The sequence below is a fragment of the Bison bison genome, unplaced genomic scaffold (assembly GCF_000754665.1).
Source record: "Bison bison bison isolate TAMUID 2011002044 unplaced genomic scaffold, Bison_UMD1.0 scf7180017864535, whole genome shotgun sequence".
Classification (NCBI taxonomy): domain Eukaryota; kingdom Metazoa; phylum Chordata; class Mammalia; order Artiodactyla; family Bovidae; genus Bison; species Bison bison.
The window spans coordinates 6,056,547-6,084,385 of NW_011495084.1; the positions used below are offsets into that span (position 1 = coordinate 6,056,547).

A 27,839-nucleotide genomic window follows, 5' to 3' on the forward strand; every position below is an offset into this window, starting at 1 on the left:
TAGCATGGGTTATGCTAAGCAATATCCTCTCCCAGTTATTCCTTCTTGCTTTTTAAGATGTGGCTGCTTTTACGGCTGCACTCAGGGTGACAGCTCCTAGTATTTCCTTTGTATGAAACCAACTAGACAACTCTGAAACCTGGACAGCACAAGGGTTCAGGCCAGCCTTGAGAGGCAATCAATAAGAGCAGGTAAGGCTGCCATTACCTGGCTGATCAGTGAAGGATATCACACGCTGTCAAAGGAACACAAGGTCCCACAGTCCACTCTGTCTAGTACACACTGGTAAATACTTTTGCCAGAAACATCTATGTATTTTATTCCAAACAGACCAGAACAGTTTTGTGTTTCTTCAGTTACATTGCTCAGGCACTGCTTTTTTTTTTCCTATTAAAAGATAAAGACACATTCACAGATAAATTACTTCCCTTTCTGATGACTAGGACAATGACGTAAAAAACAGAGATTTATAATTTTCCTCAAATTATTATCAAATAATTATCATCACCATTTTATTCAGAAATAGGATCATTCAATGACAAAAATATCTTTCTATCCCCAAAGCATTGTTAATGGCCTTGCTGCTGCTGCTAAGTCACTTCAGTCATGTCCGACTCTGTGAGGCACCATAGATGGCAGCCCACCAGGCTCCCCCGTCCCTGGGATTCTCCAGGCAAGAACACTGGAGTGGGTCGCCATTTCCTTCTCCAATGCATGATAGTGAAAAGTGAAAGTGAAGTCGCTCAGTCGTGTCCGACTCTTCGCGACCCCATGGACTGCAGCCTACTAGGCTCCTCCGTCTGTGGGATTTTCCAGGCAAGAGTACTGGAATGGGGTGTCATTGACATTACCCCAAATTATTTGACCATAGTAAAGGAACATATATGCCTTAATCATATACAATTGTTAAATTCCTATGAAACAAATGACTTGTGAAATGTCAGGTACGTTTCCATTTAATCATGACAAAAGCAAAGTAACGTCTGAACTAGTGCTTGCCATCACTATGTGCATTATAAAGTTAAATTTTGTAGTAAGAATACCAAAAAAGTGATGCTTCCATCAAACATCTCTATTCTAGGGATGTTACATTCACTCACCTGCATGAAATAGAGAACTAGTTTTAACAGCCTAATTTGTTGGGAGTTTGTTTGTTTGTTTGTTTTTGACAAGAAATGTGCCTCTGTGCACTTTTTTTTTCTTTTTTTTTTTTTGGTGCTTAGGGGCATAGTTGCAGCACGTGGGACCTTCCTTGCATCATGCAGGATCTTTCCTTATACACAGACTCTATGGTTGTGGTTCTCATGCTCAGTAGTTGTGACATGTGGGCTTAGTTGCTCTGCAGCTTGTGCAATCTTAATTCCCTGTCCAGGAATCGAACCCATATTCCTTGCATTTCAAAGCAGATTCTTAACCACTGAACCGCCAGGGAAGTCCCCTTAAAGGTCTTATTTGAAAAAGTTGAAAATGTGAAATTGAAAAACTCAAGGTTAGGATATGAACTATGGTATTTTTAAAGAACACAGAAAGATATTCTAAAAGAATACCACAAAAGGGATGACAAAAAGTGCGTATTGCTTTTTCTATTGAAATTCATCTGTAAACGTCAACAGGAAATGTAGCTCAATTTACTTGTTTGGGTTGGGATTTGTTTGAATATAAATATTTTATGAAGAGGTGGCAAAAAAAAATGAAAGTGAAAGAAGCTTTGAGTGAAAAAATGCTCTCTGTTTAATGGATATGAGCTCTGAGTATGAGTTGAAAAAGTAAAAATAAAGTAGGTAATGAATTTTATATCATGATAATAAAATGCATACTATGTAAATAATTATGTTTATTCCACTGAAGTTAAGTCCTAGAACCAGTTTATCAGTGACCTCACTTGGCTGAAGAAATGAGGGGTTGATATTTCTGTTTAGAATGCCTGGTTGGCTGTTCATTTAGCTGTCTTTATCGACCTTGTATTACTTCATAGAGTAACTAGGAAAAAATGTATTGAGATATCAAATCTCATAAAATTGTTTACAAAAGGACTGAATGGAAATAATTCTACTCAAAAGTATATTTAAAAAGTTTATAACAAATAAATTTCTATTTGTTCTGTTTGGCAGAGAGATTGGGCCATCCAGACCCCCTCTTGCTCAGAGAAGATATCTTGTTCATTCAATCCTACCAGATAATGATATAACTGATCTCAAATGATCCCATACTGATCCTTTCAATATTTACTCAAATTAAAGAAAAGCTTCAAAATGAAAGGGAAAAAGTCATGAGACATACAGTGTTCTAGATGAGTGAATATAAGCCAGGCATCTGCATCTATGAATTCTGTTGACCTCATCAGTAAAAGGAGAAGGCAATGGCAACCCACTCCAGTACTCTTGCCTGGAAAATCCCATGAATGGAGGAGCCTGGTAGGCTGCAGTCCATGGGGTCGCTAAGAGTTGGACACAACTGAGTGACTTCACTTTCACTTTTCACTTTCATGCATTGGAGAAGGAAATGGCAGCCCACTCCAGTGTTCTTGCCTGGAGAATTCCAGGGACGGGGGAGCCTGGTGGGCTGCTGTCTATGGGGTCACACAGAGTCAGACATGACTGAAGCGACTTAGCAGCAGCAGCAGCATCAATAATATGGGTAAATGCTGGTGATGAGTAGATCAAATGAATGTCACTTGGCTACCAGGTTTGCAAATTTTAAGTTTTACCAAAAACATAAATTGGTAGAAGTTTTACCAAAGTTTTCAGATTGGGGTACAATGCTGTATAATGTTCTACTTTTTTGCTTTTTGTAAACATTTTTTTAAAGGACAGTGAAATGATATATTGTTGCAACTCTTTTAATGGCTTTTTCCTGAGAAAATTGTATTCTAAGAAATATAAATGTCCGTCTCTTCTAAATAGCCTCTATGCAGCTGACTATCCAGTGAAAAGTTAATAAATTAGAAAAGGAAGAGCAGCTGAGATATCATCATTAGTCTACAAGGTATGGCTTCCTCTATTTACATGAAACCAAATATAGAATTACATAAGCACCACAGAGTTTTTCTTTGTTGTTCATATAGATCAGGTGTTTTGGTAGTGATGGGGATGGTGGTGTGTGTGTCTGTATGTGTGTGTTTTGATGGTGGTGCTGGGAGGACTGTGATATGTTAAAGTAATGGTAGAACTCAAAAGGCTTTGAATTTAGGACAGGGTACTGTCCTGGTTCCTTTTCTAGTTTAACCTCTTTTGATGGGCTTTATTAATGATTGAGATGAGGATTACAGTAGGATAACTAGATCAGTCAGTTTTGGAGTTAGTCAAAAAAATTAACATTTGAAACATTTTACATCAATCCTAAATTATGAAGGAAATAATACGCTATACTCAGTAAAGGATATTTTATTGTTATTGTTCAGTCACTATGTCATGTCTGAACATATGCGACCCCATGAACTGCAGCATGCCAAGGTTCCCTGTCGTTCACTATCTCCTGGAGTTTGCTCAAGCTCATGTCCATTGAGTCGGTGATGCCATCCAACTATCTTATCCTCTGTCACCTCCTCCTCTTGCCCTCAATCTTTCTCAACATCAGGGTCTTTTCAAATGAGTCATTTCTTCTCATCAGGTGGCCAAAGTATTGGAGCTTCAGCTTCAGCATCAGTCCTTCCCAGGAATCAGGGTTGATTTCCTTTAGGATTGACTGGTTGGATCTCCTTGCAGCCTAAGGGACTCTCAAGAGCCTTCACCAGAACCACAATTCGAAAACATCAATTCTTCAACTCTCAGCTTTCTTTATGGGCCAGTTTTCACATCCATACATGACTATTAGAAAAACCGTAGCTTTCACTACATGGACCTTTGTTGGCAAAGTGATGTCTATGCTTTTCAGTATGCTGTCTAGGTATGTCATAGCTTTTCTACCAAGGAGCAAGTGCCTTAATTTCCTGGGGCAGCCACTGTCCACAGTGATTTTGGAGTCCAAGAAAATAAAATTTGTCACTGCTTCTGATTTCTCCCCATCTATTTTCAATGAAGTGATGAAACCAGATGCCATGATCCTCATTTTTTTAATGTTTTTGTTCACTCTCCTCTTTCACTTTCATCAAGAGGCTCTTTAGGTCCTCTTCACTTTCCACCATTAGGGTGGTATCATCTGCATATATGAGGTTGTTGATGTTTCTCCCAGCGATCTTGATTCCAGCTAGTGCTTCATCCAGTACAGCATTTCACATGCTGTACACTCTGCATATAAGTTAAATAAGCAGGGTGACAGTATAGAGCCTTTTTGTACTCCTTTCCCAGTTTTGAACCATTCTGTTGTTCCATGTTCAGGTCTAACTGTTGCTTCCTGTCCTGCATACAAGTTGCTCAGGAAACAGGTAAGGTAGTCTGGTACTCCCATCTCTTTAAGAATTTTCCATAGTTTGTCATGCTTCATACAGTCAAAGGATTTAGTGTAGTCCATGAAGCTTACGTTAGTTGTAATTTGCTTGTTTTTTTCTGTCATCCAACAGATGTTGGCAATGTGATCTGGTTCCCATGCTTTTTCTAAATCCAGCTTTTACATCCAGAAGTTCTCAGTTCACATATTGTTGAAGCCTAGCTTGCTAGATTTTGAGCATTACCTAGCTAGCAGGTGAAACGAATGCAACTGTGAGGTAGTTTGAATATTTGTTGCCATTGCCCTTCTTTGGCATTGGAATGAAAACTGACCTTTTATAGTCCTATGGCCACTGTTTAATTTTCCAAATTTGCTGGCATAGTGAGTGCAGCAGTCTAACAGCATCATCTTTGAGGATTTGAAATAACTCAGCTGGAATTCCATCACCTCCACTAGCTTTATTTGTAGTGATGCTTCCTGAGGTCCACTTGACTTCACACTCCAGATGTCTGGCTCTAGGTGAGTGATCACACCATCATGGTTATCAGGATCATTAAGACCTTTTCTGTACAGTTCTTTGTATTCTTGCCACTTCTTCTTAATATATTCTACTTCTGTTAGGTCCTTACAGTTTCTGTCCTTTATTGTGTTCATCTTTGCATTAAGTATTCCATTGGTATCTCTGATTTTCTTGAAGTGGTCTCTTGTCTTGTCCTACTTCTACTTTATTGACATCTACTTCTGGAATCAAGATTGCTGGGAGAAATATCAATAACCTCAGATATGCAGATGACACCACCCTTACGGCAGAAAGTGAAGAAGAACTAAAGAGCCTCTTGATGAAAGTGAAAGAGGAGAGTGGAAAAGTTGGCTTAAAACTCAACATTCAGACAACTAAGAGCATGGCATCTGGTCCCATCACTTCAAGGCAAATAGATGGGGAAACAATGGAAATAGTGAGAGACTTTATTTTGGGGGGCTCCAAAATCACTGCACATGGTGACTGCAGCCATGAAATCAAAAGACACTGGCTCCTTGGAAGAAAACCTATGACCAACCTAGACAGAATATTAAAAAGCAGAGACATTACTTTGCCAACAAAGGTCTGTCTAGCCAAAGCTATGATTTTTCCAGTAGTCATGTATGGATGTGAGAGTTGGAGTATAAAGAAAGCTGAGTGCTGAAGAATTGATGCTTTTGAACTGTGGTGTTGGAGAAGACTCTTGAGAGTCCCTTGGACTGCAAGGAGATCCAACCAGTCCATCCTAAAGGAAATCAGTCCTGAATATTTATTGGAAGGACTGATGTTGAAGCTGAAACTCCAATAGTTTGGCCACCTGATGCAAAGAACTGACTCACTGAAAAAGACCCTGATGCTGGGAAAGATTGAGGGCAAGAGGAGAAAGGGACAACAGAGGATGACATGGTTGGATGGCATCACTGACTTGATGGACATGAGTTTGAGCAAGCTTCAGGAGTTGGTGATGGACAGGGAAGCCTGATGTGCTGCAGACCATGGGATCACAAAGAATCAGACATAACTGAGTGACTGAACTGAGTATTCTTTCCCATTCTATTGTTTACCTCTATTTCTCTGCATTGATCCCTTAAGAAGGTTTTCTTATGTCTACTTGCTATTCTCTGGAACTCTGCATTCAGTTGGGTATATATTCCCCTTTCTCCTTTGCCTTTCGCTTCTCTTTTCTCAGCTATTTGTAAGGCCTCCTCAGGCAACCATTTTGCTTTTCACATTTCTCGTTTTGGGGGATGGTTTTGATAACCACATCCTGTGCAATGTTATGAACCTCCTTCCATATTTCTTCAGGCACTCTGTCTACCAGGTCTAATCCCTTGAATCCATTGGTCACCTCCACTATATAATCATAAGTGATTTAATCACCTAAATGGTCTACTGGTTCCCCTACTTTCTTCAATTTAAGCCTGAATTTTAAGGATTTGAGTCACTATCAGCACCATGTCTTGTTTTTGCTGACTGTATACAGCTTCTCCGTCTTCGGCTGCAAAAAAATTAATCAATATGATATTGACCATCTGGTGATGTCCATGTGTAGAGTCATCTGTATGTTGTTGGAAGAGGGTGTTTGCTATATCCATCAATGGATAGCTTATACAAAATGTCAACTTCAATAGTTCTAGTAGTTACCTAGAGTTTTATGTCTTTTCCCTTTTTGACACAAAAAATCTACAACTAAAAGTTATGGGAAATTTTATGTAATTGCTATAATTAATAGTGATTTTATTCATATTCAGTTGGCATAGACATGTATATCTTTGAGGAGTGACCAGAAAATACAGTGACAAGAAAAAAAGGCAAAAGGAGAAAGATGTTTTACTTTTCAAGTACTTTTTAATTATGAATTCCAAATTCTACCTACCTGAATTATTGTTCTCCTGAAATATTACAGTTACTGTATCTTCATTTTTGTTTAATTGAAGACAGAATTCATATTCTACTTGATTTCCTTTTTCATCTTCTTCATACCTATGGTTCCTAACCAAGAATTAATATTAGAATATGTTTAAAAAAATACTCATATCCTGTATCCAATCCCAAAAGGATTCAAATTTGGTAAGTTAGAACTATGTCTTTAGAAAGGTCACAAGTGACTCAAAATCATAATTGTAGTTAAGAAGTATTATGTCTTATCTGAAATATTCTGGAATCAAGCACCCATTTGAAGATTCAATTTAAAAAGTAACATCTATCTAACAATGCACATAAACAGAAATTCATGTAAAATGCAAATATACTTACATAAAATTATGCCATATGATGTCCTTTCACCAAGGTATTAGGCTTCCTCATTATGACTCTAACACCTGAAAGTGAATACATTTTCTCCATCTCCTTTGACCCACTCTGAACACTCTAGTCCCTTGGACTGCAAGGAGATCCAACCAGTCCATCCTAAAGGAGATCAGTCCTGGGTGTTCATTGGAAGGATTGACGTTGAAGCTGAAACTCCAGTACTTTGGCCACCTCATGCGAAGAGTTGACTCATTGGAAAAGACTCTGATGCTGGGAGGGATTGGGGGCAGGAGGAGAAGGGGACGACAGAGAATGAGATGGCTGGATGGCATCACCGACTCGATGGGCATGAGTTTCAGTAAACTCTGGGAGTTGATGATGGACACGGAGGCCTGGAGTGCTGCGATTCATGGGGTCGCAAAGAGTCAGACACGACTGAGCAACTGAACTGACTGAACAGAACAGTCTACTAGCCCTCCTGTCAAACTCCCTGGACTGATTTCTGTTTGAATAACCTTTGGCTCTGTCACATCTAGGTGTGAGTTTAAGGCCAGAGTTTATAGAAAGAGTGGAAAGTAATGCAAAAGCAAATTTGGGACACTTCATACTACTATTTATTGATTAACTACACTGGCTTAGAAAAAAAAAAACAGAGAGGGGAGCTCCCAGGTAAAAGTGAGAAAGTTGGGAAAAGATGAATTGTTTACACCTTAATTACAATGGTTTCTCAGCTTAGTATTAAGAATAAGCCAGATTCTTAGTAAGTAGATGATGAAAGAAAGGGTGAAGAAATGAACGAACAGCTGAAGAATTAACTGAATGAAAAAAGCAGAATTCATTTTACTTTTGTTTCCATGGCCTTAGTTTCCTCATCTGTCATATGAAGGCATTAGAAGGCATTCCTGCAATTTTTCCTATTACTCTGAGAATAGAAGACACTATTCTTTAGTGCAAGGCATGTCTCCAAATTATACATCAGCTGCCCTTTGGCAGCAGAGGGAGTGTACAGGGATGTGTGCTACTTGGCCGTATACTATCACGTTAAGCTAAAGGTTGGCAGGTAAAGTAAGCATTTGCTACAGCAGTTCTAACGTTGGGATAGCTTATGGAAGAAAACACTATTTCAACATGAAAACAAACAAAATTTATATTACCTTAACTTCTGAAATAAAGAGGCAGATTTATGTGCCTTCACATGAAACACTGTAGAAAATAAATTATTTCTTGACATAAGTAAGATTCATAGGGAAGAATGCAGAACGCTGTCATTTTATAAAGAGTATATGTTGAGTGTCTCCATAAAGACACCTAAGAAACTGGTAATGGTGGTTGCCTTCAAGGATGGAAAATGGATGACAAGGAGAAATTTTGAAGGGGGGATTTAATTTACACTGAATTATGACAATTTTTGAGTCCATATAATGTGAATATATTCCCTATCTATAAAATATTCTTGAAGTGAAACAAAATACTGTATTAGTGAAGATGAAAAAAAAAAACAAAACTCTTAAGTTTTAGTCACCAGTGGAATTATATTTTAAATGCAGTGATGTAGTCTGTTAGTATGTCCATAGCAGATGAAGAATATTTGGCCAAAATAAATCAATGGATACAGTGTGTACACTACCTCTCCTCTTTTGCTGCTTTATCCATCATTATTTTTAAAATATGACCAATATAGTGGTAGGACAGTCAAATAAAATCTTTTTAACTAGATGACACTCAATGGAGTTCTGCTTCATCCAACCCCATATATACAACAGTTTCATAGAAATCGTCATCACTTTTTTACACTTCGAGACAATACCAATCCAGCAAGCAGTTCACCTCTGCATGTGATTTCCTGGGAGCCTATAAGTATTTTTCCAAGAATTGTGAGACTACGTTGTTAATGTTGCTGTTTAGTTGCTTGGTCTCATCTGACTCTTTCGTGATCTCACGGACTGTAGCCCACCAGACTCCTCTGGCCATGGGATTTCCCAGACATGAATACTGGAGTGCATTGCCATTTCCTTCTCCAGGGGATCTTCCCAACCCAGGGACTGAACCTACATCTCCTCAATTGCAGGTGAATTCTTTACCACTGAGCCTCCTGGGAAGCTCGTGAGACTACATTCAAACACCATTTAGCCATAATACTCTCCTTTTCTTTTGTCTCTAAAGTGGTGGTAACTCTATTAGTCAATCTATTAATCCCTCTTGGAATGTGATGATTAATTACTATGAAAAGCCTAAGTGCTGGCAGAGGTGCAAGACAATCCCATTCAGGTAGCACAAGAAAAATCAATGAGGGAAACAAACATCATTTTTGAACTTTATTTGTTGCTTAAAATGTAATGCCATACAAGTTTAACAATCACTTAAAAAAGGATTTTTATTTGCATAAAACAGAAGCAAAACAGAAAGATATGAAATAAAATGCCATCTTGCTTCAAGTTTTCAAATCAGTACTTAGAGTACTAATATATAGCTATATACACTGCAAGTATATTATAGAAATATACTATGAGTAATCTTGAAACCACAATAAATATCAAGTAGGTTTTTAGGCACACGGCATAGAAAAATGCGGAGTCAGCTTAATTCTTGAGAGTGCTGAGTGACTCATTCTGAGATCATTTTCACACACATGTATTTTACACAAAATATACAGCCATCACACACACGATCCCCAGTCACTTCTGAATTTCACCTTTCATCCCAGCATCAGTGCCTTCTTATTCTTTGATACTATTGCTCTATACAGCTATTACATAAGAAAATACTTTGCAGTTTTCTTCAACTAATAGCCTAAGAAGGTATCAATGCTACCAAAATAAGTGCAGCCTATCTACACGATATGTTCATGGAAGTGTGCTGAGCGGCACCAGCTTACAGAACTGTTCATTTTAATCCTGGGGGTTACCCTGAAGGCAAACTTAATCGATTTTGAAGTATACCATTTTTGAGTTTCCCATAGCATGACAGCCAGAAATTGTTAGAAACTGAGGTAACATCTATTTTTATAGAGATAGGAATCCCTGGAAAAGACAAATGCCAGAAGTATTTTTAAAACTTCCGATCAATGTGGACCTCAGTCAGTTATTGTATACTTTGTCTGTGACTCTTTCTGCTCAAATGTAAACCGAAGAATCCAAAGGAATGGTCAAGCTGAATTTACCCTTGCCGTTAGGATTAAAGATCACAGCCACGGAACACCTGAGATCACCCTCTGATAATCGAAGTCTGACGCTTCTCTTAGTAGAGCCAATGTTCATTAATAAAAATGAACCAAATAACACTCACTGATTTCTGCACCCCCCGCCCTCCACCTCCAGCTACAAGTCAGATTCCGGCATGTCTGGCATGTCGGCCATCAAGTACCCTATCCCATAGCGTCCGTTGGGAGCTGTATCCAGAGTTGGCGATCCACTCTGTTTTCGATAAATATTTTTACCGAAATTTGGAGAGGACATCTCGCTTGATATCTTGCCATGAATGAGGCTTGCATCATCTCCCTCTAAGTTTACGGGCTCCTTCAGGACCCTTCCTCTCTTATAGGTCACAGATGCTAAATTACCAGAACTATCATCTATCAGGTTGCAGCGGCGGATGATGAAGACAACTGGGATGGGCAATATTGCCAGGACCATCAGAGAGATACAGATGACCATCCCCCACGTTGGGTAGCTCAGAAATTTCTCAGATGCCTGTTAAAGTCAAAAAATAATTATTAATCATCTAGCATTCTCTGCAGGGATGTGGAAAAAAATATATTTATCTCAGGTTTATAAGCAAAGAACCTGGGCTAATCTTGTGACTGATTAATAAATTGCTGTGGAATTGACAGTAAGCAACTTCCAAGGCAAAGCCTTAAAAGCCTGATGATTTCTGCCTGTGTCTTAGATGCTACCCTAAGCCCATAATGCCTGGAAGAAGTCAAGAACGAAAGCTCACAGAGAGAGCCCAGCTCTCCAAGTTCAGTCAACTGCATGAGTTGACTCAAGCAAGACCCAGAGAAGAATCTTCCAGCTTATCCACAAAACCCTAAGAAATAATAAGTCAGCACTGCTTTCAGTCATTAAGTTGTGGGTCATTGTTACTAAGCAATGGATACCTGTTTTATGTGCCACATCACGTTTCTGCTGCTGCTGCTAAGTCGCTTCAGTCTTGTCTGACTCTGTGCGACCCCATGGACGGCAGCCCACCAGGCTCCTCCGTCCACAGGATTCACCAGGCAAGAATACTGGAGTGGGTTGCCATTTCCTTCTCCACATTACCTTTCTAGAATCTGAAATTAAATTTTGAACTACATTTGTCCCCAAGGGTTTTGACAAAGGATAGCCGACTTATTTTTTTAGAATAGTCATGAATTGAGTTGTTGTATAGAATTAGTGACCATAGAATAAAGGTCAGGGGTAGCTCTAAAAATTAAGCATTCTAATTTTCTAATAGATAATATATATCTTGTGACTGCATTACGATGTAGCTAATGCAGCTTGAGAAAAGAAACTGAATGCTGCTGCTGCTGCTAAGTCGCTTCAGTCATGTCTGACTCTGTGTGACCCCATAGACGGCAGCCCACCAGGCTCCCCCATCCCTGGGATTTTCCAGGCAAGAGTACTGGAGTGGGGTGCCATTGCCTTCTCCAATGCATGAAAGTGAAAAGTGAAAGTGAAGTCGCTCAGTCGTGTCCGACTCTTAGCGACCCCATGGACTGCAGCCTACCAGGCTCCTCCAATCCATGGGATTTTCCAGGCAAGAGTACTGAATATTCACGGCTAATAGAAGACAGGCAAAACTCTACTTCAATATTTATTTAAATTATATCTACATTGTTGATGCATGTTTTCATTGGTATAGAGTGTCTCAGATATGATTTCATAAATTTATGCAGGAAAAATTTCTGGTGGTTTGATCAATATGTTCTCTAGCGTCAAAAGCCTAAATAATTATTGGTCCATCTATGGTGATGTGGATAAAATTACTTAAACGAGGTCCAAGTCAATGTTTCTTACATACTAAAAATATTCATTACAAATAAAAAAACATACATATTTGGGGCCAAACAAAACATAAATCTTAAGATCCCTGCATAAAAGCAGTACCACCCATTAAACAGCAAATTATACTGAAAAAAGTGAAAGCCAAAAACCTCTAAAATGATATTCTGTGTATTCTTTTATCTGACTTCTTCTTTTTATTTTACCTTATCTTCCATCCATGCATTATAGCCAGGAGGACTTAATCCCATATTCACAATGCTAGCGATCAGCAGTGATAACAGCATTAGAGGAGAAATATATTTCCACATATAGTAGTAATATCGATTGGGAGTAAAGCCCAGCATATCCTTTAGGTCTTCCATAAACCTAAATAGAAAGAAATAATTTAATTATTCCTCGAGTTAAGGTAGCTATATTAAAATATGCTAAATTAAATGTCCTTTAAAATGTGCATTATGTCAATGGTTTGACCAGGGTTAAACATGATACCCTATGACACTTTCTACTGAATCTAAAAGTCATATTGGAAGATGACGTAACAATTAAGAACATTTATAATGTAAAATGGAACCAGTGTACTGTACTTTTTATTTGGAGGAAGTCCCCTTAAGCCAATTATTGGAAAGTGAAAGGGAAGTCACTCAGTTGTGTCCGACTCTTTGCGACCCCATGGACTGTAGCCTACCAGCCTCCTTTATCCATGGAATTTCCAGGCAAGAGTACTGGAGTGGGTTGCCATTTCCTTCTCTAGGGGATCTTCCCAATCCAGGGATCAAACTCAGGTCTCCCACATTGCAGCCAGACACTTTACATCTGAGCCACCAGGGAAGCCCATTTATAATTATTGGAATGTCTCCTCCAACTGATGACCTTCCATGCTATGAACACAATATTTGCAATACATTAAAATTTCCTTGTTTCTCTCTTTTTTAAAAAATTTATTTAGAGATAATTAACTCACATCATCCAATCCAACTGATCCAAACTCTCATTTCTGTTTTCAGTCTGATGTCATTTGATTGAAAGAGGGTTCACACATTATGATTCTTTGATTTTTTATTTTTTTCTGAACTCCTTTCTTCATCTCTGCTAAGTGCCTCCTAACCTCTGTGTCATTTCTGTCATTCTTTTTTTAAATGAGCTGGGCACTCTGTCCCGTAGTTTCCAACAGTTTAGATTTTGCTGTTAATAATTGCATCCCACACTGTTGGCTTCACAAGTGTATCTCATCTTCCTATTTCCTGTGAATTAGCACTTAGACTGAGTAATGATTAGACTTATGTGTTTGTTTTTTAAAGTCAAGTTATTGAGACATTATTTACCTCAAATAAGATTTGCTTTTTCTTTTTTTGGCTGCATGGCTTGTGGGATCTTAGTTCCCAGAACAGGGATCAAACCCAGGGCCCCAGAAGTGAGAGCGCTAAGTCCCAACCACTGAACCACCAAGGACTTCCGCACATTCACACTTTACAGCTGTATGATGTTAATGCTATCAGGAGCATGTCGCCATTACATACTGGTTTATATCCCTTAATATTTAATTCGAGATAAAATATGTACTGCCCATTCACCAGTCTTGTACTAATGTTTCTGTAGACTTTTTGGTTGTCTAAAGCTAGTTCTCCAGTAGATTCTTCAAAAAGGGATCACAGTGACTATATTCCCTAATTTCTTGCATGTTTAAAATTATTTATGGTCACTATATTTGAATATCAGGTCAGCTGAATTTAAAATCTGTAGTTTACATTTTCTTTCTTCGAAAATCATAAATATGTCTATGTAAGATTGTTACAAAAATTTTGTTGACTATCAGATTTTTCTATTGTAAATGATTTGTTTGGTACTATTTTTTTACCTGCATGCATGCTTTTTTTTTTTTGGTCTCCAAGTAACATCCTAGGCTTTGTCTTGGTGTCAGCCTTTATGTCTGTTTCTTCCATCTATATCATTTGCCCTTTCAACACTCAAGTTATTTGCTTCGGTATGTTTCTTTAATTACAGTTTTCAGAGTTATTTTCCAGCCACTGCGTTTAGAGGTCCTCATTGCACAAATGTTGAATCATCTTTGCTTGACTGCTGTTTCTGTTCATTTTCTTATCCTTGGTGATTTCTTTTTGGTTTTAAAAAGTATTCTTCCTTTCTAGCTTCTAATTCTTGAGGAGATATATATTGTACTTTTGTTTTCGTTTTAATTTGACTTCATGTATTAAGTGATTTTTCTGTTATACACAATTGTTTCCTGAGGTCTATCACCTCTGTTTTCAAATCTCCCTTGTCTCTAGTTATTATATTTCTCAATTTTAAAATAACTGATATATGCTATTCTTTTGTGGCTTCTATCATTTTTCAACACTATTTCAACTTCATTTTGAAATATTATGAGTTTTTCATCTGTTTTGCTTGTGTGGATTTGTTATCTGAAGGGATATTATTCTGCTCCTTTCTGCTTTTTTTTAATGACTTTTGTTTATGATTTAACCACATTTATGTGAAATAAAATTTCCTGAATTTTGGAGAGGGAAGGATACATGGGCATTGCTTCTTTTTTTTTTTTTTAATTATTTACTTCTTTTTGGCTGCATTTGGGTCTTTGGTGCTGCACGGACTTTCTCTAGCTGTGGTAAGTGGAGACTACCAGTTGCAGTGTGTGGGCTTCTCATTCCTGTCGTGGAGCACAGACCCTATAGCATGTGGGCTCAGTAGCTGTGGCATACAGGCTTAGCTGCCCCGTGGCAGGTGGGATCTTCCTGGACCAGGGATTGAACCTGTGTCCCCTGCACTGGCAGGCAGGCTCTCAACCACTGGAACACCGGGGAAGCCCCTCCTCTCTATTTTTGCAAAGTAATCAAAAGAGGCGGCCTCATAGTTTATCAGTTTTTTTTTTTTTTTTTAACCTCTATTCTCTTTCTCGTATTTACTTGGACTTCCTTTTCCAACACTTCTACTGCCTATCTCCTGCTCAGTTCAGGTTTTGCTCCCACCACTTTGCTCTCAGTGCAGAGTTTTATCTTGGAAGAGAACTCTGGGTTGTTCATTTCAAGATTTTAGAGACCACTTTGTTCCAGCACTGATGATCTTGTTGTGTTTGGATCCCTCTGCAATCTGCGAAATGAGGCCAAAGATACCACTTCTCCCAGTTTAGCTCACTATCTTCAGGTTAATCAGCCTCCCACACATTGCAGGGAGGACCTGGGAATGAGTAGAGAGCTGTCAGAGGCCCAGCTGTGTATCCACTACCATCACCCTCACGGATGTGACACCGCACAGCTTCTGTGGCTGCCAGTGGTTTGTCCCAACCTTTCATATTTGAGGGTCCACGGGAATATCTTCTTTCCGGTGTCCATGGGTATTTGGTTTTGCCTTCTAGTCATTCTTTTTCTCCTTCATTTTAAAAAGGAAACTTGGGGAAATGCAATCTATGCAGCCATCACTTTCAGCATCATAGGATCTTCCTTCTCATTTTCTCTCAATCGTATTTCTTCCTAATCTTTTAACCCAGGGATCAAACCCAGGTCTCCTGTAGTGCAGGCAGATTCTTTACCGACTGAGCTACCGGGAAGCCCGTACAGTATTTCTTTTTCTGCATCTGAGTTTGCTATCTCAAACGTTTCGGTTCTGGAAGGCTTATTTCTCTCAACCCTGTCTCTGGAAATTTAGGTAAACGTGGCAGATCACAGAGCAGAACTGAGCTCATGAAAACACTGAAGGTGAACAGGAGGAACATAAGATTCCTGCAGACGTTTAAAGGAGGGAAAAGTGATTAAATAAGAGCGTTTTAAACAAGAGAACTCCAATTGTGCTCCTTGGACAAGCTATGAGCTTTAGAGACCAACAGATCTGGTTTCAAATCATACCTCCATAATTTCTAAATGTATATCTTAGTCCTTCTGAACTTCATTTTTGGCATGCTCAAGAAAGATAATACCCATCTTGGAGAGTTATTCTTAGGATCATAGACAACATGCAAAGCACACTATCTTACAAACAGCAGAAATTTATAGATCCAAGTATTATTAGTAGTATTATTCCTATTGTTGTTATAATGATTATTATCTAGGAACTACTAAAAAGAAATATTTACCACTATGCCTATTGTAAATGATGAACAGTCTAAATGGAAAACTAAATTATGATCCTACTGATCCATAGATCAGTCCAGTAAGAGTATCAAATTCCAACACAGTGCAGGTGAGGAGTTGGGGGTAGCTCAGTAGACTATAGAAATATCTGGTTTTGAAATTAAAGTTAAAAGCCCTGATTCTACAACTAAGATACTGTGTCCGCCTATACAAGGCAGGCCAATTGTACATCTGTGATGAGTAATATTAGTCACCACAGAATACTGTTACGAGGATTAAGACAATGCATACAGCATTCCTCTGATGATTAGTGATGTTGACAACTTTTCATGTATCTGTTGATGATCTGTATGTATTCTTTGGAAAAATTCAGGTCCTTTGTCCGCTGTTTAATTGACTTATTTTCTTTTTTTTTTTTTTTTGCTACTGAGTCATAAGTCCTTATACATTGTGGATATTAACACCTTTTTGGATATTTGATTTGCAAATATTTTTCTCATTCAATAGGTTACCTTTTTATTTTCTTGATCATTTCTTTGGCTGTGAAGCCATTTTATTTTGATGTAGTAATACTCCATGGAGTCGCAAGAGTCAGATACGGCTTAGCAACTAAACAATATACAGCTATTACCACTATTGCTATTTAGTACATGATCATTAAATGTAAGTTTTCCTACCTTTCCTTGCCTGCAGCTTTTTAGAATAATGAAATATTCTCTAAGTTTTGTTACAAAGCTCACTAAGTATAATAATGTTCTTTATGTTGTTGAAGAGGACTCTGGTCCTCATTCAGTGAACTTATTTCTCCATCAGAGAAACCTCTAATAAGCTTGATGGTCTTACTGCCTTAATCCTTACAAGCTAACTGAAGACAACAAATTTAAACAATATTGGACAAGGTCTCCAGAAATGTTTTTCTTCTGAGATTACTCTAATGCTTCATTTCACAGAAGTTTATATACTTTTCAGACCAAGCAAGTATATAATTTAAAGATTTAGGCATCTAGTGAATTCAAGTCATGACTCCATAAATATGTATAGTGAATGCTATATATATCTTAAAGCAGTGATATATATATATATAATCTTCCCAAAATGGTCCTGCTACACAAAACATTGTGTAACATGATAAAATAAAGCATTTTATCAATCCTTCTTGTAAAACAGGTTGGCAACATAATTAGAGGTATAGACTTCAGAGTTAAGTAAAAATGGGCTTTTGTGGTTCAGATGGTAAAGAATCTGCCTACAATGGAGAAGACCTGGGTTCAATCCCTGGGTTGGGAAGATCCTCTGGAGGAGGACATGGCAGCCCACTCCAGTATTCTTGCCTGGAGAATCCCCATGGATAGAGGAGCTTGGTGAGCTACAGTCCATGGGGTCACAAAGAGTCGGACACAACTGAGTGACTAAACACAGCACAGCACAAAAACGGCTCTGAATCCCAGCTCTGCCTCTGTTCAGGTGTGTGATGAGCAAGTCACTTGGTGTCTCACTAAGCCTGCATTTTCTTATGTGTGAAGTGGAGATAACAACGGCTCAAAACAGCTTAACAAGGTTCTTGGAACTTAGTCAATATACACAAGCTCTTGGAAGTTCCTATTTAATAACCAGAATTAAATCAAAGCTCCAGAATCCTAAACCTCATTACCATTTACACTGTTCTATCTCATCACCTAATAAGGAGATGCACTTTGTTAAAACTGTTGAATGGAGAAGAGCCTGCATAAGATTTGATTTTTGTAGCAAGGCATTTTTTCCTCCAGTCATTTTTCTCCTAAGTGAGATACGTATCAAAGCAGAGATGTAAAATGGATGCATAAGCGAATATACTTACTTATCTATGCCATAAACAAAGGACACGGCAATATTCTCCAAAATGACGACAATTAGCAGAGGCAGGGTTGCAGAATAGTCATCAAACATTGTAACAAAGTAGTTTCCAGAGCGTTGCACAAATATCAGGCCAATACAAAATGCCAGAAGACAGCAGATAACTGAACAAAAGGAATAAATTAAAAAAAAAATAAGACCTTGTCAGAATCAAGTCTTTTAAACTGCATTATAAATTATTATATGCACTTTGTTTCTACTTTTTATAAGTTGTCAATAATATGAATAGGATACTTTTCCTGATACCATGGAATATATTGTGAATTAGTTACCTGAATTTAGCCCTGGATTTAATAGGAATTCATTGTAGGACAGTAACTCAATTCATCTCCTTGAGTCTGTGGAAATGTATGTACCAAGCCCAAATAACAAACAAGGCAAAACAGAGAAGATAACAGTATAAATCTCCATACACATGTCTCATTATTAATAGAAAAGTGATCTTTTCAGGCAGCAAATGTTCATAGGTCATTTCTACTTTTAATAATGTTTTCTAGTTTTGGAAGCAACATTGAAATTTCAAATTAATCATGAGATGAATGTGCCTTATAAGACTGATAACATATATTTTTATATTTTATTGAAATATCATTACTGTTAAAGCATAATTAAAAAAAAAAAGTTTGACCCCTTAGTAATAACCTATACTCTACCTTGATATTGCCTGGGAAGATGAGTTGGAAATACAGTTATGACAGGGTTGGCCAACCAGATTCTCCAATTAATTAAGAAGAATAGTCTAAAAGGAGTTTCTATAGGAGTATTGCCGAAAGATGCAGACACTTCCAACCAGATACCACTACCATAGAAATTTAGAGAGAATTCTGGAATCCATATACTATTCACATATTTTTGTTAGACTCTTTGTTCTCTCATGCATGTTAGTAGAGAAGCCCTCAAAAATAAGAGATGACTGAGCTGTCTTTCTCAACTCCCTATTAGCAGAAGTGAGTAAAAATGGCAGAAGTGGGGCAGGTGGAGGCGGTTCCGAAGGAGAGAAAACAGGCATCCCTGGGTCCCATCCAATGGAGGCTCCCGAGCAATCTCAATAAGTATGGGTGAAATTAAGCCATTTCATTCATCTTGTGAGTGCTAGGCTAGTGGTATGAGTTACATCATCCATAAGTAAATATTATATATAAACACATCGGGTAGAAAAGGAAAGACATTAAGAGCATTTACTTGGAGTCTAACACATACTGAAATATTTAAATGCTTGTCACAGCAAATCATACTCAAAGTCTCAGGATGGAAGTAGCAGAGCGTAGATTTGAACCATGGCCTGTATCACACTTATTCTCGCCTAATTGCATCATAGTATAAGTAGGAAGAAAGTGTACTCTAGGTGGTACAGACACTGAGAGCCTCGCTGACGAGGTGAGAGGAACAGATAATAAGTAACTTAGATCTAAGTCCTACCGTCATATCAAAGCAGACAAAAACATTTGACAAACGTGATGGGGGAACATTTCCTCAAAGTAAATGACTTGAAGTAAAAGTACGATCCCAAAATACAGGTAAAGGGAGTACAGAGTATATTCCTCTTTACTCTGATCTACTAAGTCTTCCACTGGGAGTTGGCAAATAGGCCCATGTGTGTCCGCCCCCCCGCAACACACACACACACTGTTGCTGTTCCCTTAATTTTGCAAGCCCTCTTATATTAGGAGGGTTGAGATGCTGGGAAAGATGAGGAAAGCAGCAAAGATGACAGTTATTTAGTCTGCATGTCAGAGGATATTGATAGCCTTAAAATAAATAGAAACTGCAGAAGCAGAGCGGGCCTTTCAGGAAAAGAAAGAGATACATTTCTCATTTGTATCCAACTGAATTAAAGAAATCTAGATGTATATCTGACAAACTGCTGAAATTGTTTAGACTCACACTAAGCAGAGCAATGAGTGGCAAGGGTATATATGCATTGGCAAGTTATTGACACGTAAATGACTACTGAATCTTTCCGAGCTAAAAAGTGAGCCTGGGGAGGAGCTTGTGCCCCACTGGCCGGCATTCAAGATCATCTGTATATTTTTTTCCAATTAATTTTTGCATCACTTACCAACACTGTTGCTGCACTCTGGTCTAGCAGCTTCCTTGCTGCTTCCTCTGTCTCTGTTTGGGTGTTCTTACTAACTAAAACTATCCTCTGACACCTGAGAAGATTGCCTTTTCTCATTCAATTTCCATGCCTTCTGCTGATAGTTCCCTCATATATTTAGATGATCTTTGCTGCTTCTTAATTCTCAGAACATATAGTCTTTATCACGCTGTCAGTATATTACATGAGACAAGTTTTTTTTTTTTTTATTTCAAATATTTCCTTTATTCCTTTTTAATTTGTTATTGCCATTATGCATGTTACACCTTTTGTAGCTGTCCCAAAGTCCTTATCATGTCTAGCTATCAATTAAAAAAAAATACAAGGCATTCTGAAAGACAAATAACACAATTTTAAGAGAGAGAGCAAGCTACATGAGACAAGTTTTATCTAACCATGTTGATTTTAATTATCAGTCCTATTCTGATAATTAGAGGGGAGGTTCTCCTATATGTCTGCATCTCTGCTGTAATTTCTCTTACATCCTTGGTATCCCTCAAATGCAAGGATGATGTAATACACAGGCAGTACTTTAATAACTGCAGATTGGACTTATTAACAACTGTCAATATTGATAAATCATGTTATTATCATTCCTTCCTAGATATATTAGCTTCTATCAGGCTACAATTGCTATTCCAAATGGAAACTAAATTTAGGTTTGTCAATGTCAGCTATACACTTTTGAAAAATCCAATGATCTGAACTTTTTTTTTTAGAATTATTTGACTTGAATACAAAATTATACATGAACATTCTTTGACTTTATTCTAGTACCAGCACTTCATAATGACGTTACTACTAATAAAGAGCAATATAATAAATGATAACTAATAAGTAATTAATAATAATATGATCTAGATTAAGTTTCAATTGCCTATTACATAAATCCCTAAATAACAAATACTTCTGAAACATATTAATAAGTGGACTTTAAAAATAAACTCTTTTCCTATTTCCATCTCTGATCAGTCACCAAGAGTAAAATGGCCTGCTATCAGTTCAATGAAAAGTCAAATACATAAAAACTCACCGGTGAGGATTTCTTTCCTCACTTTGAAAGTGTCCACAACGGGTGTGATGATCCCTTCAATGGTTCCAAACATGCTGCCAAGCCCTAGATTTACCAGCATGAGGAAGAACATCACTGACCAGAAGGGAGACGCGGGGAAATGTGTCATCGCTTCTGTAAAGGCAATAAAAGCTAAACCAGTCCCCTGAACAGCCTGTAAGATACACAGAATAGCCACGTTAGTCAGAGCCACGTGCCGCACTGGCTCTGTATATGAAAAGGCAGGGAAACTCTGAATAATGCAGGACAGTTAAAGGAAATAAGCACACTAATGTGTGCTTAGGAGACAACATCATGTTGTCTCCTAAGAAATGTGCCTCTAAACAAAATTCAGGGTGATCATATTATCTCATTAAGACCACGGATAGAGCCAAAATTTAAAAATTTAAGAGTAAGTTAGTATTTAAATCTTTCCTTATGGAATTTAAGATTGTTGTGTTAATGATGGCTTCATCTGTAACTTCCTGCACATGATTCTTTATATTTAGTCTCAGGTACATTTAGCTATCTTAAAGCATGTGATTAATGGCCAATTTCTTCATTATATTTTCCTTTTTGGCAAAGTAAAGAGAGGGTGACAATTTATGCAAAGCTATTAATTCACATTCCCCTATATCGTTTTTATTCAAGTATATGACAGTGGCTAGAAAAAGGACTTAATCATGACTTAACAAACACAAATATTAAGATGGGAGATATCATTCATGTGTCCAAACAATTATGCAATATGTAAATGGTCATCATAATTCAAGTTTTGTGTTAAGTATTATACCAGCAAATGTATCTAATTTCATTTTCTATGTGAAAATCACCTTATTTATATTCATATTTTAAATTATTTTAAATTATTGTGGCTTCATCAGTGAAACTACTTTTTATAGTAAAGCAAACCTTTCTGATTTAAGAAAATACGCTCTCTGAAATAAAGATGAATTTTGAAACAGCATGCTCTTCCTCAGGCATTTTAAAGGTCCTTTTCCTAAAAGAAGTCTTCTGGGTAAGGCATACTTTAAAGTTAATGAGAATTGTTTTAGTGCTTAAACAGACTACTAACTTTATTGAGCTCATCTTCAATTTGACAGGCATTGAGATGAAGTGCAGGAAACTCTTCTTCTTTCACTTTTTGAATGATGTCATAAATTAAGTCATAATCTTCTGCAGTAATAGCTGAAAAGTTGATATGATGGGGAATAATATCTTGACTAATGTTGCCCATTTTCACAAGCTTTATGATCATTTCCGAATTTCTGAAAAGTAAAACAGCATTAATAAACACTTGTGGGTTTGGGAAGGAGATTTTTTTTCAAATACAATTATGCCATAAAATGTAAAGAAAATTAATGACTATACTCTGCAATGCATTTCTCATTTATGACATTTGCTTTGAAGCCCAGAACTGCAAACACCACCAGTGTTGCCAGGATAGAAGTAAAAAAATTGATGAAAGACACCAGGACGGCATCAAAGTGGCAGTTGTTGTCTCTCTTATTGTAGCTTGAAAAGGCGATGACGCCACCAAATCCCAGACCTAAGGCAAAGAACACCTGAGCTGCAGCTTCTCTCCACACCTTTGGCTCCAGCATGATTTCCAGCTGTTTAAAATTAAACAGAACAGAAGTCAGCTGCAAAATATTATTTCTCAATAATCTACAAGGAATCGATTCTGTTGTTTAAATATATCATAATGACACACACCCAAAGATATCTGGGGATTATCTGTTCTTAAGGAGAAAGAACAAATTTCTCATTGAGGAATTTTACAAGGAAAATGAATAAGAAAGGCCATAGCCTATAGAACCTTTAGATGGAGATGTTACTTACATGGAGAAAAAAATCATATGGGAAATTTTCAATATCTTTAGGACAAAGCAAAGGACTATTTGAGGGAGAAATGAACTATCTTCGCTTATTTCTATTTCTGTTTTTGTTTTCTTTCCAATGCAACCATAAACCAGTTAGCCATAAAAGTTATAAATTTTATTTAAGTAATGCCCTCAGTTTTGTGTTTTCTGGTGAAGACTAACAGCCAAAGCAGGTAATAATTATAAGCTGGGTAGAGTTGAACTATTTGTACTTTGCATATTCACATAGGTATTATTCTTTCATTTAGTAGTCTCCTGAAAGCTTTTCCTTTGAAAATTGAAGTAATTCAACCATACAATCTTTAAAGGCGGTTTCAGATCCAAAGTTTTGAAGTTTGGAATCTGTGCTGAACATAATTTTCAAGAAGCTTTACTTCTTAAACAGTTATTGCTGTATGTAACTAAACCTTTTAAATGGAACAATTAATATTAGCCATATTGGGCAAAGACCTCAATAGACAGTTAACTTTGATTTCAGTAATAGTAGTATTTAAATTGGTATTTTATCTCTTTTCACCTTTGCAATGAAATTGCCTTTATCGGGAACAAAGCCAGATGTGGTTAAGAACATGACTTCCATAGACAGTCATTTAATAATCTAAAAATAGTGCATCCTAGGGTAAGTGGCCTGTCCATTCTGAGTTTAATTTTTCTCAACTGAAAGATGAGAGTAACAAAGCATGTAAATACTACTCATCACATTGCCTACCACACTGAGTCCTCAATAACTGCTAACGTATGGACTACAGTAACAGCTACGCTGATAAGCATTGGAAAAGACCCTGATGCTGGGAAAGACTGAGGACAGGAGGAGAAGCGGGTGACAGAGGATGAAATGGTTGAATGGCATTACTGACTAATGAGTCATGAGCAAACTCCAGGAGATAGTGAAGGACAGGGAAGCCTGGCAAGTTGCAGTCCACGAGGTCTCAAAGAGTTGGACACAATCAGCAAATTAAAACCGAACTCATTCAACTATCTCTACTTTTACCACTAGATGGCAGACAATACCTATTTACCAAAGACATTCTGATCATTTCCAATTCAGAAACTGAATCTCCATTCTCTGAGAATATTTTGTGTCCTTAGGAACTTTCTCCCTTACATAAACAACTTAAATTTAAAGGAAATAGAAAACTTTGTATTGTTATTATATTAACTATCACATCCTACAATGGCCTAATACCAATCTTATCAATAGTCCAAAGTGAGCTGAAGAAGTAATTCACTGTATTTTAATAGTTATTTCCAGTTCTGGTTTAAAATGTTAACCAAGTATTGCAGTTTTAAACATGGGGACCGTATAAAACTGTCATATTCAAGTATCTAGATTCTAAAATATCTATTTAAATCCAATATTTAGAGTCATGTCACAAACAATTACCAACTTAGAGAAACGTGAAATTCCAGGAATCCACATCAAAGCTAGTTGTTTTAAACTCAGAAAACTTTTTTTTTTTTTCTATACTGTAAAAAATAAATATTTGTGGTCACTAAGTATGGCCCATTTGTGGCTGATTTAAATGATAATATAGCTGAATTCATAAATGTGAACTAATTATTCGTTGAGAAATTCCAACAACCCTATAGGACTTTTGAACAATAGAAGAGAAGCAGATCACAATGTCAACATTTTTGCTACTTGAGAATGAACAGAACCCCACTTGGAACCAGATACTCAAAAAACACAGCCTCTTTTTCACAGGACCACGGCAGCTGCCAGGAGTGACAATTCCAGGGAGGCTAAAATCTTCTCCCCGAGTCTCTCAGCACGATGCTTGGTGCAGTCATGCCTCAGACAACTTCCAATTTCTGAACTAAATTGAGATTGTGTCTTTATAACTCATTGTCTGATTATGATAGTGTTAGCACGATAATTGAAGTATGATTCATTTCAGTGAATATCCAAAATCTATATGCACCTCAAATATGTTTTTGACTGTTTCCTCTCAAACCAATACAAGTCTCAATGAGCCCTACATTGAGGTCAGCTCTAAGTTAAATGACAGAGTTTAAGTTCTGAGCCTTTTAGGAAACCTAATGGAATTTTCCTGAAATGCATATGCATTTATAAAAATTACAGAACTTCCCAAACACACTAATATAAATACTATTCTAAAAAATACAAAACCTCAAAACAGAACAAGAAACCTTGAATTTTTTCTAAGACAAGATTTAGAGTGCAATAGCATTCTTAATCTGGGTCCATGGACTTTAGGAATTCTGTCAACCTCTTAAGACAATAAGCAAATTAATATGTTCATTATTTTTTCTGGTAAGAAGATCCTATTATCAGTTTTTTTTTTTTTTTTCCCCAAAGGAGTCCATGTCACAAAAGATTAAAAACCACTGAAATAGAAGAGAAAGAGTAAAGATTGATAAGTTCTAAACTGTACCGGTATAAAAATGGGAAGTTAATTTATTGTAAAAGAGGAACTTCTGAAGTTTAAATAGTGAAACTTACTCTGGATAAAGTGTGACATTTTAAAGTGGAGAGAGTTGGATATAATTATAGATATCTAAAAGCCTTGGTTTTACTAGGCTGGTTAACTTAACAGTTATAATTTAATAGTTTAGTGTACATTGTTGTACGTAGGTTCAAACAATTATCCCTTAAATTTAACTGTGGGAATATTTTGACAACATAAAGCTTTTGTGATCATAAGCCTTAACTAGAAATACAGTACATACCTCAGGGGTAAACATGTGACGGATGCCATCAACTGAACCATTTAAAAGGAGTGCTCTGATTAGGAAGCACATAAGTACCACATATGGGAACAGAGAACTAAAATACATGATCTGCAAAGAAAGATGAAAATAGGTGAGACACACTAACAACTATATTCTTTCTCATACTTAAAGATTATTTGTGCTGCTCTATACTGCACTTTCCTGGTGGCTCAGATGGTAACAAATCTGACTGCAATGCAGGAGACCTGGGTTTGATCCCTGGGTCAGGAAGATTCCCTGGAGAAGGGAATGGCTACCCACTCCAGTATTCTTGCCTGGAAAATTTCATGGACAGGAGTCTGGCGGGCTGCAGTCCATGGAGTTGCAAAGAGTTCAGCACAACTGAGTAACTAACACTTTCACTTCATATCCTCATACTGTGAAAATGACCCTTTTATAATATAATAATACTATTCATACATTGTTTAGTCATCATAGCAGAATGGCTTATTTGTTTTGATTTGGTATGATTTATTAAGATCTATTTGGGATATAATGAAAAATGGGAAATCTTCCTTATTTAATCTCCTTTAAAAGAGCCCATAGGTATGATGTAACTTGAATAGTGTTGATTCCTCACAGTTTACACAGTTCACAAGTAAGCAGTGTTTAAGAGAAACAAAAGGACACTGACTCCTTAACAAGACCTACTTTATAGTTTTAGATAGCAAAAGTCCTTTTTTTAAAAAAAAAAAAATTAAGCAAAGTTCCATCATAATTCTGTAAACCTTCTAGACAGTGGTCCCTGTTAAGGCTCCTACAGAACTTGAATAATAAAGGTTTTACTTTCCACTTCAGAAGTCTTCATCATTAAACAAATGTTATCATAGAAAAGCAACTGTCCTCACCAGACATGTGCCACCTCCTTGACACCTCCACGTGGTTCCTAAAACCCTGGGTTCCCCCCAAAGCTGTCCCTACCACCCAACAGTCGTTAAGGTCAAACATCCAGAAGTTCTGCATGGTTTCTAATTTCCTGGCTTCCAGACTCCCACCCGGGCTATCTCACTCCCTGCTTACATGCTCTCCTGAAATCTCTAATACAGTAGAAACAAAAGGCAAATGGCTCTGTCCTGCAAAGCCTTACACCAGGCTGCCTACCTGCCTGCCCTCCCACTCCTCCCTGAGCTCCAGCCCTGAGGGAAACCAAGCTCTCAGCTTCATCTTTGCAAATCTTCATAGAACACTCCGAATAAGACTTTTTTTCCCAACCAATAGGCCCCCAAATGCCCTTCCCTATGTCCCATGAACCTTCAATGATATTATTTTTATTTGGTTTGACAGCACTTAACACTGCGGAAATTGTCATCTGTGTTTACTTGTTAATTTTCAGTCTCCCTTACTGAAATATAAGCTCTGTGAATGCAAGGACCTTTTCTCTCTTGCTCACTACCAAATTCCAAACATCTAACAGAATGGTTAACACATATTAGGTATATGATATGTATCTGTGGGGGAAGGAATAGAGGGAAGGTGAGAAGAACGGAGGAAAAAAACTGAAAAACTGCCATAGCAGAGGATAACTCAGGCAGGTCAGAGATACTGAATCCTATAATAATTGTAGACAGACAACAGAGAAGTCAGCACAATAATTTGCACTTCTATTCTGTATACTTTGTAACTGTATTTCAGTATTATTAAAAATATTACAAACAAAATCTCTGCATAATTAGGAAATTATATTTCTCTAAAAGTAATTATATTCTAATTTAATTATAAAGAAATATAATTTTTCAATCAATTCAAATGGCCTAAATTTTAAATTGCATCCATTTATCCACGTTTCTTGTTTTCTAAGAATCAGAATGCTTTCAGATGGAGTGCTTTTCATTCTTTCTGCCTACTTTTACCATCCTTTAAATTTGCGGGTCTACAATATCTATTCAAGTAGCCTTGGTCTCACTTGAATTGCAGCTATTCCTTTTATGATTTTTCTTTCAAATTTTGAAGCCAACTAGAAGGGTGGATTCACTTCTGCACAA

At 37.3% G+C, this 27,839-nt stretch overlaps 1 protein-coding gene across 1 annotated transcript in view; it reads right to left on the reverse strand.

Moving 5' to 3' along the window:
* Positions 1-9,444: 9,444 nt before the first annotated feature.
* Positions 9,445-27,839, reverse strand: part of SLC6A15 (solute carrier family 6 (neutral amino acid transporter), member 15) — a 56,755-nt gene continuing 38,360 nt past the window's right edge. The window contains exons 6-12 of the mRNA XM_010832033.1: positions 25,816-25,926; positions 22,613-22,854; positions 22,317-22,509; positions 21,224-21,416; positions 18,037-18,196; positions 12,324-12,486; positions 9,445-10,824 (exon numbers count right to left, since the gene is read on the reverse strand). Coding sequence (XP_010830335.1) covers positions 10,453-10,824; positions 12,324-12,486; positions 18,037-18,196; positions 21,224-21,416; positions 22,317-22,509; positions 22,613-22,854; positions 25,816-25,926 — 1,434 coding nt within the window. The 3' untranslated portion in view covers positions 9,445-10,452. The remainder of the gene's footprint in view (positions 10,825-12,323; positions 12,487-18,036; positions 18,197-21,223; positions 21,417-22,316; positions 22,510-22,612; positions 22,855-25,815; positions 25,927-27,839) is intronic.